The following is a 14,341-nucleotide window of genomic DNA, read 5'->3' on the forward strand; positions in this document are numbered from 1 at the left end:
TAAGATACCTAATATATGATCACCTCTCACCACTTCCATGTTGTCATCATGATTGCTGAAAGAGCCTCCCACCTGGGCTCCCTGTTTCAATCCTTGTCCACACAGTCAACCTCAAATCTAGAGTAACTCTGTTACAGTGTAAGTCATATCATGTCATTCGTCTATTCAAAGCTTTCAATAGCCTCCCATCTCGGAGGAAAAGCAAAATTTGAAGGATGGCACACAGGGCCCTAATGATTTAGTTCCTGTCCAACAACACCCTCCTGATTGCCTGCTCACTTCCATGCTATCCACACTGCCCTCTGCCATATGCCTTCAACTCAGCATGCATGCTCCCACCTCAGGACCTTCGCATCTCCTCTCCCTAATATGCAAAGCTCTTTCCCCGGATGTCTGTAAGCACGTCCTCTCATCTCCCTCAAGCCTTTACTCCGATATCCTGCACCCCATGAGAGCAGCACTGATTATTCTGTTTAACACTACAGTCCACTCTCCCCCACTTCTGACACTCTGGGGCCCCTTCCTCCTGCTTTAATTTTTCCTTTCTTTTTTTTTTTCACAAAACTTATAAACTTCAAGCATTCCATATAATTTATATCTTGTTTTCTTTTTTTTTTCTTTTTTTCTGTCTATAGCTAGCATGTAAGTTCCAGGAGGGCAGGGGCTCTTGCTTGCTTCGTTGACTTATTCTCAGCTCAATGTCTGTTGAATAAATAATAGTTATTTTTTTAAAAATATTTTCAGAAATTATTGTAGTATAAGTGTACCTGGAACTGCTCAGGGAGGCAGTTCCAGGTACAAAGGGAAATTAGTCAAATGAGTCAAGTCACTGAGCCAGAATAGGGATTCTCATTTGGAAAATGAAGTCAATGCAGGTAGGATTGCTGATGCACCAAAGTCACGTAGTTATCTCTGTTGCTTCCCGGGATTTACCTGCTTCCAACCTTAGAGGTATGAAGGATATGGAGCTGGATGCCTTCTCCATGGAAAAGAGGTTTGCCTATAAATTTTTGAAGAAGATCCTGAAATATGTTGATTCTGCTCAAGAGTTTATTGCCCATTTGGGTAAGTATCTTTGCAATATGTCACAAACATGTATGCTCCTCATAATATTTCATTATATCAAAGCATTTGATATTTCTTTATCCAGGAATGAGGCCCTCATACTGTAGCTGTTCATGATTCATTTAGGCATATGTTTCTGGGGAGGAAACAGTGACAGAGATCCCACCCCTACTCCACCTACCTCTAAAAAATCAGTTTCATGCTGGTTTCCATGCTGGTTTTGATTAAACTACTTGTCATTTATTTTCATATAACTTGTCCTATTTTAACTTTCTCTTTGTTTTGCTGTGAGACCATGGGCATATGACTTACCCTCTCTGAAGCTCCTTTCTCATCAATAACGTGGAGAAAGAGAAAATAATTATTTTTAATTTTTTTAAAAATGAGTGGATAAAAGGATAGTGAAACAGCTTAGAGAACTGACACAGGAAGTAACTAACCAGCACAACTGTAAAGTCCTTTGTAAAATAAAAGATACTTTGTCAAATGGCCTGTTCGCGGCCTTGGGAAGAGCTGCTCTGTTTCTAAAAACAGAGCTGTGACTGGTTCTGGATTTTTAACTCTGACCAACTCTGCATTACTTGTGTCTTTGTAGAAGCCATTGTCATCAGTGGGAAAACTGAAAGGTCTCCCCATGACCAGGAGATCAAATTCTTTGCCAAAGTAAGTGACTCTCTGTGCTTACTTAATTACTTTCTTCTTAGGATCCATATGATTTAGGATACAAGTTAAGCCGACCCCACAAAGATATCCAAAAGTCCAATGGCTTCGATGAGACTGACATTTCTCATGTTTCTTTCCTGTGGAACATTCCCGAGGCAGGAAGGTGGTCCGAGGAGGCAGGCAGCCTGCTCTGTTCCACGCATCACCCAGGGTCGCAGGCTCTTCTCTGATGCTCCACCGTCTCCTATGGTGTGGTCTGTGTCCGTGTGGTCCTAACCAGCTCACCTGTACCACATCTGTGGAAAAGAGGGAAGGGAGTTGGGAGGGCAAGCTGCTACTGTTTTAAAAGCTCAATCCCAATAGCTAGAACTTAGTCACTTTAGCCTTGCCTAGCTAGAGGGGAGACTGGATAGTGCATTCTCCAGTTTGGTGACCTTGTGCCCAAACTAGGGGGTTTCTATTGCTAAGATAAATACGGGGGGGAGGGGTAAATCTGGGAGCCAGTAAGCAGTCTCTGCCAGACAACCCCATTCAGAGGACTGACTGCATGGGCAGGCAGCCTTGGGTCAGCCATGTTCTGAGAAGCAGTGATAGAATGTGCCAGGCTAGTATTGCTGGACCAGGTACCTGTTGGTTGCCATGCCCAGGAAGTCATGTCTCAGTGCAGGTGACCCACAGGATACCCCTGACAATGATGACTCGGGTCTGTGCTCATTGGTGGCCTTATCCTTTCATGCACACGAGGACCTCTGGGTTCAAGCATAGGAGAGGAAAATGTGTTAGAAAGCCGCCGGTCAGAGGCCTTTGCTCACTGAGCATGAACTTTGCCAAAGGAACCACAGGAAGGGCTTTGGCTGGCTTCCTAAAAGTTAACTTCTGCTGGGTTTTCCAGGTGCTCCTCCCGCTGGTTGACCAGTACTTCACCAATCACCGCCTCTATTTCCTGTCATCCCCACTGAAGCCCCTTAGCAGCAGCGGGTATGCCTCCCATAAGGAGAAAGAAATGGTAGCCAGGTGAGTCTTTGCAGGAAAGAGAAGGTCCTGGTGCTGATGTGGTTTATATAAACCCCAGGTTCCTGGAGACTCAATGAGTCTTTTGGAGAAATGAATTGTATCCTGATGGTTGGTGGCTCAGAGGTTTTAGTTATCACCTGTTTGTTTGTTTTTTAAGTAATTTTATTAATACTTATCTATGTACTAGAGGCTCGATGCATTATATTCATGCAAGGGGCTTGGCCCTCACAGTCCCGGCTGCCTCAGCTCTCACAGCCCCAGCTTCATCTGGAAGGTTGTCTGGAAAGTCATAAGGACGGTTGGTTCACTGTTTGGCTGTTCTGCCGTTCGGTCAATTTGCATATTACACTTTTATTATTATAGATTGTTATATTGGCAACATAGAAAAGTGCACTGTTTGGGGGTTTTAGTAGGGCTAGGGGAAAATTTATATATCAGGTTAACTTCTATCCTGAAATAACATTTAGATAAAGGTGAAAGTAATTCTCAAGCTTAAGAAAAGCACACACACAACATTGAGAAGAAGCAAATTAATGCTATGTTCAATCCCTTTCTTATCAGGCCTTTTAAGCTTAAAATTTAGAAACAGAATCATATCTTACAAATTCTGGTGTGGACTATCTGAGATTTACAATGTTGAGCAACATAATTCAAGTTAAATTCTTAATAGGGAAACATTTTTCATCAAAAGCACCAGCCCTTGCCCAGCCAGCATGGCTCAGTGGTTGAGCATCCACCTATGAAACAGGAGGTCATGGTTCAATTCCCGGGTTGCAGGTTAGTACCCAATGTGGGTCATGCAGGAGAGAGCCAATCAATGATTCTCTCTCATCACTGATGTTTCTATCTCTCTCCTTCTCCCTTCCTCTCTTAAATCAATAATAATGTTTGATTTGTGTGTTTAAAAAAAAAAAAAAAAAAAAAAAAAAAAAAAAAAAAAAAGCACCAGCTCCTTTACATTTTACGGGGCATAATACATGGATGCCTCGGCAGAGAACAAAAGGGATGCTTCATGATCAGTCTCAGAGATGGACTCCACCATGCCTTAGGTTCTCTCTGTGTTTAATTTATGAGTTCAAGGGAGGGTTAGATTTATAAATGACAGAGAGTTAAAGACTATAATGAAAGCAGACAATCAAATCCTTCCCTAGCATCCACTGATGGTGAATAGTGTACATGATCCTATCTAATAAAGAGGGAATATGAAAATTGACCGTCAAGCCATAACAAAAATGGCTGCACCCACAGCAGAGACTGAGTTTCTGTAATGAGCCTTAAAGAGCAATCAGCAGGGACGCCTCCCGCAGTGAGGCTTGACAGGGGACCTCAAGCTGCACCCGTGCCCTGGTGCCAGGCTGGGAGACCTCAGGCCACATCTCCCCCTCTCTCCCCCCACCCCTCGCCTCAGTGCCAGGCCAGGCAATCTGAGGCCGTGCCCCTGCCCCCATCCACCCAGTGGGGCTTGATGGGGCTGGGGCCAGCCGGGTCTGGATATAGCCCAGTGGTGGTGGGGCTGGTCAGGCCTGCATCTCGCGTGATTTCAAGACGCACATGGGTGGGCGGGGACTTGACTCTGGTTCCCGTGGCACGCCTCAGGCTCTGACAGGAGAAATATTTTCATACACATTTTATTAATTTTCTTTTATCTCTGGCACTTGTATTATAGAGAAAGGGCAAATATCAATATTAAAATATTTCCTCTAATTAATCCCCTTTAATGTGCACAAATTTCATGCACCAGGTCATGTATTGTAATAAAAGACCCAGCTGTTAGGTATCAGCACCTTTGGGAAGATATTCAACATTAGGATTTAGCTAGCATTTATTAAATACACATGGCTAAGCAGTGAGCTTAATTTTTTATAGGCAGAGTGTGTCCACTTGGGTATCATTATCTCAATGCTTTAAATTCTAAGAACACTGTGTATTATAATCTGCACTTTGCAGATGAGGAAACTGAGGTTTGGTCAGGTTGACACAGTGCCTGAAGCAACAGTGAGTAAACTAGGGCAGGAATGAAGGCCCAGTCCTCGGTCAAGACCAACTGTCATTTTCCTTGCACTGTCATTACTTACCTCACTTGCTGAGAGAGGAGGAACTCATGCTATCAAAATGGGATACCCTTGTAATCTACTGCTGGCCAGTGATTTCTAAATATTTTTAGGATGCACCCAGTGTATTTTGTAAGCAGTTAGGAAATTGAGGAGCAAAAATGAGATACTCAGGTACATCAACAGAGGGCAGGTGTGTCTGTTTTCTTCTTCTTTTTTTTTTTTTAGGTTATTAATTCATGGAAATGTAACATTTGTTCAGCAGGCACCATTTGTCACGGCTGGCATACAACCTGGAGCTGATCAGCCTTGCAAATAGCTCTCAGACCCAGCAGCGCCTGCTGCCCTCTGCGTAGACATTGGTGCTCACTGCACCTGCTCACGTTTTCAGACCCCTGTTGTTTGCATCCTTCACCCTGCCCCACCTCTTGTGCACAGAATGCTATTCACAAGGTTTTCTGGGCTCTCTCCTGGGGTCCCTTTAATTTATCACCTTCACATTCAGAGGGGACCCAGGCCTCTCACGACTCTGGGCTAAGGACAATGCTGCTGCTTAAATCATGGGCCCCCTAGGGGACAAGGAGGAGCCTGTGGAAGTTTGGGGCCCTGGCCTCGCTGACCTGAGAAGGCACATCCCACAGCAAGAGGAGCCATGCTAGCACTAGGATCAAACAGCAAACCATCTGCTTCAGCTAGAGAGGTGTTATTTTGTACTTATACAGAGCATGTGTTTATTTCACCAGAAATAAGAAAGCCCCTAGCTCTAAAAGCTAAGGGCAGTGTGACTACTCTGTACTTACAGATGAGAAAGCTGACACCCTGACCACCATTAAGTGGCTTCACCCACAGCCCAGCTGGTCAGGACAGAACCACAGAACTCCCATTCCTCCTGACGGCCCCCCTCCCTCAACTCTGCGAGTTATTGGATACCAGATACAGAGTGGGGGGGGGAGGGGGGGGAAAACTGGAAGAAGAGATAAAAAGAAAGAAGCAATCCAGATTTCATTTCACACTAGCTGGATGCCACGTTTCTATGAACTCATTCTGAGTCCTCTTAAGCTCTAGGCTGGGGGTCCCAATTTATTTCCACTGCGGAAATAATGACTAACCATGAGGGACTTGGGCTGTGATTTCTAGGGGACATCCCTCAAAGGCCCAGGGTGGTCACTGGAAACCAGGGTAAGGTGAGCAAGTCATCATCCCCACCCGACTCGGGAAGTAGTAGTTCTCTGAGCTGTCCTCTGAAAGACTTCCACCCTGGGTGGGGCACGGAGCCCGTGAGAAACTGTGAATGAGACTTCAGCTCAGCCTCACCTTGGAGTACCGAGTGTTTTATTCTGCTTCCCCTCTTTCTGTTCCCCTGGGAAGGGCTACTTTCTGAAGGGGTCGTCAGGTTGTCTAGTTGTGCTAGTGTCAGGTGGGATTCAGAGGCATCTCCTCCTATGCGCACAGACAACACAGGTCAAATGACAGGGTCCATCAGGGCCCATGGGCAGTGTGCTCAGAAACATCCATGGGCTCCTTTCCAGCTCCCCAAGGCCCTCTGTTAGGCACTGTGGAAAGTAAAACAGTAGACACAGCTGGCCTCCAGCGCTTCCACGGCAGACAATATGGGCGGGAAGCGTGGCGTAGGACAGAAAGCACAAAGGCAGAGCAGATGGGCGTTCCTGGCCTCCAGGGACCCAGCTAGGACAGCAACCCAGACAGGCTCATGGATGAATAGGAAACGACAAAGAAAAGCAAATTCCTTACATTTGGGGCGCCACACGATATTGCTCATACCTGAACCATGAACATTCTTCCAGCACCACCTTCCCGCCCATCTCCCAGCAAAAAGCTCACACCCCAGTGAAGGCTGCCGAATAGTTTGCCATCTATTGCAACAATGGAGAAATTATGCCTCCATCCAGAGTCCTTGTTTATCCCCAGATGTCATACAAATTAGTATTATAGTACTCTATAGCAAGGTGTGGTTTGCAGCAACCGGCTCACTGCAGAACACTGTAACTGTTCCAGAAGGCTCATTCTCGGTAAGGTAGGAGCTGCCTGCGAGGTGCCTCTCATGACTCTCCAACAAGACTATGAGAACCACCTGCTTTCCAGGTGTGGTCCAGAGACTTGTTTGAGGAGAACACAGGGCATCTTGCTAGAGTGCCATTCAGTGTTCTCTGTGTCACAGCATGGGGGACAGAGGGAGGGACAAATTAATCCTTGAATCTCCATGCCTCTCCGACTCATGCTCTTTTCTGCTTCAGCCTGTTCTGCAAACTTGCTGCTCTTGTTCGGCACAGGATTTCCCTCTTCGGTGAGTGAGACAGGTATTGCTGAAGGGTGCAATTCTTCTTGTAATTATCCTGAGCTCACACTTTGGCTTTGTTTGTGGCTCCTGCAGACAATCTGAGCCTGGGGACCAATGTGTCGCCTTAATTTGCCATAGAAAATTAGTCTAAAGTATGATAAATGACCTCTCTATCCCTTGAACAGTTCAGATTTCCCACACCAATGAATGTTTTAAGCTCTGCCTTCAACATCCATCCTAAAGCAATATGTTAGGCCAGAGATAAACTCATCATCCTTGCCCATAGGCCTGGCATGTGTGTGTTGGTGGTTAATTTCACTGGGCTGTGGTTGGTTGTGTTTGAAAGATGGGTTGAATGGTTCAGGAAGTCACAGTGATATTTTTTTGTTCTAGGGAGTGATTCTACTACGATGGTGAGCTGCCTTCACATCTTAGCTCAAACACTGGACACAAGGTAAGACTGCCCAGTTTTTCCAAATATTTCTCAAATCTCCCTCTCTAACCCTCTCCTCTCACACATTATTTTACTGACAAGAAGACATGTCACTGCTCTGCAGGTGCTGTTGGGGCAATATGGGGGGACACAGGGAAAAGATGATTCTCACCCTGGCCTTGGCACTCTCATTTCTCAGTTCACGTGGCAGAGGGCTACCACTGTGGTGTATGCTGAACACCAAAAGCTGAGCATCTGGCCATTCTTGTCTTCTCTTCCTGAGAAATTCATCTATGAGAAGATAAAATAGATCGTGAGGCACAGTGCCATGCCACTCTGTACCTAATTCTCCACAAAAAAAAGCAAGCACTGCTGATGGGTGGCAAGGCCTAAGAGTCCTGGGGAGGGAGGAAATGCAGGGTCGCAGACAGAGTTTGAGCCCACAGCCTGAGGGTCTGGTAGGAAAGATGCCTGAACAGAAAAGAAGTCTTAAAAATATATGTAGTCAGATAAAATAAATATTTTATATTTGATGAGATAAAAAAGAGGGAAGCCGTGAAAAGGACTGACAGGAGCTTTCATCAGCACACTGTGCAGAGCCCTTGTCAAAGGCATACTTCCGGATGTAGAGGAGAGGCCCAACCTCGGAGTGGCCAGGGGAAAATCCACCACAAACTAAGAATGGTTACAAAAAGAAAAAAGAAAACCCTCAGGGGATTTTTAGGTTTTTGAAAGAAACAGCACAAAGTTTGCAGGATCAGACCCAGGAGTCTGAAATCCCTTGCAGTTGGGGTGAGTGAGGGAACTTTCCCCCCAGAAATGTGGAATGCCTTCAGAGAGGGAGTCCACTTTTTTAAAAAACGCAGGTCAGTGTGATCATCATTCCTGAGAAAACCTGCGACTGGGAAGTCAGGGGGAGATTGGAAAGCTCATGACCACTTTCAGGAAAGAATCAAGCCTCGCTGACTTCATGTCCTTGTTTTTACTTTTCTGGTTAATTGGGTGATCATAAAAGCAAAGATAAAAAGCAGCTGTGCTTATAGCAGGCCCGTCATCATCTCATGAATAAGATGCAGACCTGTGGAAAATAATAGAGATTGTAGGCTTTGTTCCAATTCTAAGTTTTATAAAATAGTTTTTGAAGGAGGGCCTCAGATATCCATAGCTCTTGAAGTGAATTAAGTTGTCTGTTTTAAAAGGGCTGGCTGTCCCTTTTCCTTCCCTCCTCCAAGTGAGGACATCCTGCAAGCTGTAGAAATCCACACACCACTTGGCTTGTTTCTTTGTTCTCTCTCAGCTCTGGCATCGTAGGAGAGTGAATATTTCTTGCCAGGTCTTATCAAAGTTGCTTATCCTACAGTGAGCTGCAAAAAAAAAAAAAAAAAAAAAAACCTTCCCTCACTGTTCTTTTAATTAGATTTTTGCAAAAGGAGGTAGCCTGCTGTGACACATACAGACACCAGGTGACCAATATCGGTTTCATTCTGAATCATCCTCTGTGTTTCCAGCGAGTTGAATACAAATTCCCTCAAACTGAGCACACCATCCAGTGCTAGCCTTACTCTTAGGGACTGTGTGGTCCAGGTTCCCCCAGGCCGCTCACGGCCCTCTCCCTCTCTCCTGACCAAGTGTCATTGGGTGGCTGGGGAGTCTAACATCTGCCCAGTGTGCACTGCAGGTCACCAGTTTCAGGAAGAAGGTTGGCCAAAGTTTTGGGCTATGCTCCTGGTTTTGAACATTGTTTGCTTACAGGACCGTCATGAAGTCAGGCTCAGAGCTGGTGAAGGCTGGGTTGCGCGCCTTCTTTGAAAACGCTGCGGAGGACTTGGAGAAGACTTCGGAAAACCTGAAGCTTGGGAAGTTCACCCATTCCAGGACGCAGATCAAAGGCGTCTCTCAGAACATTAACTACACCACAGTGGCGCTGCTCCCCATCCTCACGTCCATCTTTGAGCACGTGGCTCAGCACCAGTTCGGGGTGGATTTACTCTGTGAGTCAGATGCCGTGGATTCACGTGCACCTGGCCACAGACAGGAAGAGTGTGTGTGTGTGTGTGTGTGTGTGTGTGTGTGTGTGTGGCTCAGTCTCTGAGGTTGACCTTGAGGGAGGGGTTGAGAGAGAATCATTCCACACGTTTTCTTTTTATATTTAAAAATTATTTAGTAAACTCTTGGAAGACACGAAATCCCCAAATTTGAGTATATATAGTATTTAATCTTTTCCTACTATTATTCAGGACCAAAATTTTCCACCCTCTGGTTTAGCTCCGGGCCTTTTGTTCCTACTTAATTTGAACAGGTTATCTGAATAATCCAGCAGGACTGCTCCCAGGGCTTTTCAGACACCACGTTTCCTCTTAAGAAGCCCTAATTTATTCATTGAATACCAGGAGCAAAGGAAAGCTGCTACCATTTTCTTATCTGGGGCTTCAGAAGACCATATTCGATTGGTTTTACCTTAGTTTGCATTCAAAATCATGTATAGAACTCTCCTGAAAATATTCTGCCACTAAGCTTCAGTTTCACACTTTAAATGCTAGCAAGATTTAATTTAATTTAGCCAGTTGTCGGTAGCTAGAGCTGGGTCTTCTATATCCCTGAACAACTGAAAGTTAGTATTTCTGTGGGGTTGGGGGAACATCTCAGCCCATTATTTCCTGTCATGGAATTAACTCACCTCCGTATTAAAAAATAAAATATTGAATTAGTTCTCAGCGTGGTTAGTCCCAGCCATGTGATGAGTTGCAGATATTACCAGGGACATGTGGCCTGCAGATAAACTTGTGAGCTCCCAAGTGGAACAAGTCCTTCCCTCAGGAAACGTGGCAAAATCACAACCTGATTAAATTACCTCAGAGAACTTGGGACAGGTGAAAATGAGGAATTTTGCTCCAACTCGGAAGAGGTAGAGACATTGGATATATCTTCTTAGGAAATGAATAGAAGGCTCATTAAAACTTCAGATTTCTTGCATTCTTTTTTTCAAAACAAGGAAATATGTTCCTCTGGCTAAAATTTGACTACGGTGTCTCCTCCTACTCAGAAAAAAAAAAATCCCATATGGAAGGGCTCGGTGGTCTAATGGTTCTTTGTGATCCCCAACCTGAGCCCCACGGAGGAACTGGGATGGCTCAGTGGAGGAGAGTCTTCTATCAATATTTTTTCTCCCAGTTCAACTATAACCAGGGTAAAAAGAGGCTCTAGGGATGGGAGGTGGTAGGAGGAGGAAGAGAAAGAAAAATATCTCTCTGGCTCTCGGGTGATGCCAATGCCTTTTTCTGTTGGTAGACCCTCTCGGTGTGCGGGAGGTGGCGAGCTGTGATGGTGCAAGGCGGTGATGCTCTTTTTGTTCTTTCTAGTGGGTGATGTGCAGATTTCCTGCTACCACATACTGTGCAGCCTCTACTCCCTTGGAACAGGAAAGAACATCTATGTGGAAAGGTAATGAGTGAACACAGGAGGCTAACACGTTCAGGCCCAGAAAAGCATTACTTAACCATAGCATCTTTTCAGTCCAGCAAAATCAAAATGCTCGCTGAAATGGGATGGTGACCGTGAGCCTAGGTTATGCAATGTTTATGGCAATGTTAAGAAGTGGAACTTAGGACTTTTGTGGAGATAACTGGCGAAGGAGCAGTAGAGCCAAGCTAAAAATCATGTGCTAGTGACCAAAAAAGGTCCCAGAAATGCCCATTTCTTCATAATCACAGCTTCCAAATTGCTTCCAGGACTCCTATGGTTAAAGCTGGCTGAGGAACTCGAGGGACATGAGGCAGTTGCTTAGAGTTTAATGAGTTTCTATGTGACACAATCCTGGGTCTTGACCGTTCTCGGCTGACAGATTAGCTATAGTTTCAAACGAGGCCACACTTTGGTGGCAGAAATGCTTTTCAGTAATCTTGAATCTGAACAAGCTGATTGACAGAGGGCATGGGTATCAGCTTGGCTCTCTAATCTGCCTGGAGCGTGGAGGCCTTTGTGACCCCTTCCCTGCTTTTCACCATCAAATTCCATGCATTGTGTTATTCTGTTTAAGTGTATGGGGAAGATCAGAGGGATAAACACAGTATTAACCAAACTTAGTCTTATCCTTAGAAGTCTTTCTTTTCCTCCCCCCCCCCCTTTTTTTCAAATGAGGAAACTGGAAGGAATTCAATCTGTGCCTGAAATTATTTTATCTAAACATGTCTTGGTATCTATGCCCAGTGTGCCTTCTCAGTTTATAGTACCATTATCATGTCAACAATAAATCCTTATTTAACATCAAAACCTACATAAATTCTTACTGCAATTTCAACAACAAAAAAATACTCTGGTTCTTTCAAAAACTCAATAACTAGCCCTAGTTGGTTTGCCTAGGACTGATAGAGTGTTGGCCTGCGGACTGAAAGGTCCCGGGTTTGATTCCGGTCAAGGGCACATGCCGGGGTTGCAGGCTCAATCCCCAGTGTGCAGTGTGTAGGAGGCAGCCAATCAGTGATTCTCTTATCATTGATATTTCTATCTCTCTCTCCCTCTCCCTTCCTCTCTGAAATCAATTTTAAAAAATACAACAAAAAAACTCAAGAACTATGACTTGAAATCATGTGCTAGTAACCTAAACATGTTCAAGAAATGTCTGTCTTCATAATCACAGCTTTCACACAGCTTCTGGATGTAAGAGTTTGAGAAACTATTGACTACTTTATTTTTATTATGATTTTAATTCCTTATAGTTGCACAGCTTTCCTTATTGCTTTACATAAAATATGGATGTTTGTCATTTAGAACTGGGCAAACAAAAGTTTCAACCATATTATACCAAGTCAACTAGAGAATTAAGTTAAAATTTTCCATTTGCTGGGAGTTGGTCAAGAATTTTACTTAGGGAAGATGTCTTTAATTAATTCCTTCCTTAAACATTTGTGAATCTTTTCTCAATTTCTTATTCTTTCATCTTTATGTATGTATATACATGCATCTATATGTGCATGCGTTTCTTTGTACATTTTTTTAAAGCTTGTGCATTATTCTCTTGGAAAAAAAGGTCAAATAAAGGTCAACTATGAAATGTCAGACCAGAAAAAGATTCATATGACTTTTCATGCTTTATTCATATATTTATTGCAATTTTATTATGTATCTGCTCCCCGCAATGCTGTGAATATTGTGCCTGTACACTCCGTGGTGGTGGGAGTCAGCTGGGAGAAGCACCTAGCTTAAGGCTGCTCCAATTGTCTGTCTGCTAGTTAATGATTTAAAATCCTACACTTGAGATGCTACTGCTATTAACCACCTTTGTTTGTTTTCTTTTGTTTTGTGAAAGTGAGACATATTTTAGAGATTTACTTCTCCTTCTTTCCCTGGCTGCTTTTGACCAAGGGTGCTCAAACATTGCAAGCTGTCCCTAACCCTTTGAGATTGCTTTTTAGTACCATCCCTGCCCCTGCTTTCTGCCCCCTGCAATGTGTTGTTTTCTCTTCTTAGCATCCTCTGCAATATACATGCAGGAACTTTCACAGCTGCAAATCCCCAGATATGTGCAAGGCATAATTATTATTGCTGTGATGACTTTGTCTCTGCTTGTGTCCCTGGCAACAAGGTCCCAATCCATGGAAATAAAATTGAGAGAACGACTTGGAAGTAACAAAAACTGAAATACAAATTGAACCCTCCTCATTCTGTCACCATGACCAAGTACTATGTATGAAAAATACTCTACTAGACAGGGTGAACTGAGAAAGACAAAAGAGTTTCCACATCCAGTGAGAAACTCCCAAGAAGATAGATCCTTTGGTTGCTATGGAGCTGTTTGAGTAGCCCATGCCGTGATTGGTCCACAGCCACGCTGCCCTCTGGGGGGCGCTAATGACCAGAGAAGCATTGTAACAGCAGGCCTTCATCAGCTCAGCCTCTCTGGGGCCTGGAGGTCACAGTCATTCACCCTGGTATCTCACAGCCAGGAGCATTAATTGGCAGACTTCTGAGCTTTATTTTTATAAAACTTTCAGGCCAGGAGAAGTGTTGTTTATATCCCTTTTGGCCTAGTGGCTAATTAGCATCATTGTGAGCTCCAGACTAGAATGCGTCCTGGAGTGAGCTGGGAGAGACTCCGGTTTCTCAGTAATTAATATTGGGAGGATGGGACATGCGTGCCCCTCGAGTCAGTGCGGCACCGGGAAACTGTCTTCCATCCTGAGGACTGCCTTCGTATGAGACTGACGTTCTAGAAATTCACTGTCATGAGTTCATGACTTTAATTTTGGTGAGAGAGTAAGAAAGAGGGGAATAACGGGTCCATTTAGCACCAAGATGACCCAGGGCCTGCTGTTTCCCAGGTTCATCTCCCTGGACCAGCTCAAATTTGCTCTCAGGTCTGCTCTTCCTTTCCATCCCTGACTTTCACCCAGGATTGTTTCCCTTCGGTGCCCTCTCCATGGCATTTCTTTTCCATGGAGATTTAGCTCTTTATTTCCTCCTCCGCCTCAAAAAGCAAGACTGAAGGAGAAGAAACACAGTATCTCTCTTCATTGGCCACGGTGGTTAGTTAAACAAAAAGAGTGTTGACTGAAAAGTGAGCAGCCTATTGTAGATCCTCGTGTGTGAGGGAGACAGGCCTCACCTAAGCGGTCACTGGGGTGTTGGTCACTCAGGCCTGAAGTTAAGAGGATGCCTGTCTTCTCACACTTTCCCACCACCTTGAGCTTAGCCAAGAAGGGAAGACAAAGGCCAAAACTGTCTGGCTCACTCCTCAGGAAGCACTGGCTCCCCTGGTCACCCCCATCACAGAGTAAATGCTTGTTATCTGTGCCTAGAGACCCTGCAGTTTTGACATTT

The 14,341-nt window shown here is 44.6% G+C and overlaps 1 protein-coding gene across 3 annotated transcripts in view; it reads left to right on the forward strand.

Annotated features, from left to right (window-relative positions):
- The window catches only part of RYR3 (ryanodine receptor 3), a 508,007-nt gene that overhangs the window by 416,300 nt on the left and 77,366 nt on the right, over nt 1–14,341 (forward strand). For all 3 annotated transcript variants that reach the window (XM_084861661.1, XM_084861660.1, XM_084861662.1), the window contains exons 58-64: nt 950–1,065; nt 1,661–1,728; nt 2,621–2,742; nt 7,049–7,098; nt 7,486–7,546; nt 9,278–9,516; nt 10,885–10,966. In XM_084861661.1, coding sequence (XP_084717787.1) covers nt 950–1,065; nt 1,661–1,728; nt 2,621–2,742; nt 7,049–7,098; nt 7,486–7,546; nt 9,278–9,516; nt 10,885–10,966 — 738 coding nt within the window. The remainder of the gene's footprint in view (nt 1–949; nt 1,066–1,660; nt 1,729–2,620; nt 2,743–7,048; nt 7,099–7,485; nt 7,547–9,277; nt 9,517–10,884; nt 10,967–14,341) is intronic.

Source organism: Pipistrellus hanaki, assembly GCF_964339955.1.
Source record: "Pipistrellus hanaki genome assembly, chromosome: 1".
Classification (NCBI taxonomy): Eukaryota; Metazoa; Chordata; class Mammalia; order Chiroptera; family Vespertilionidae; genus Pipistrellus; species Pipistrellus hanaki.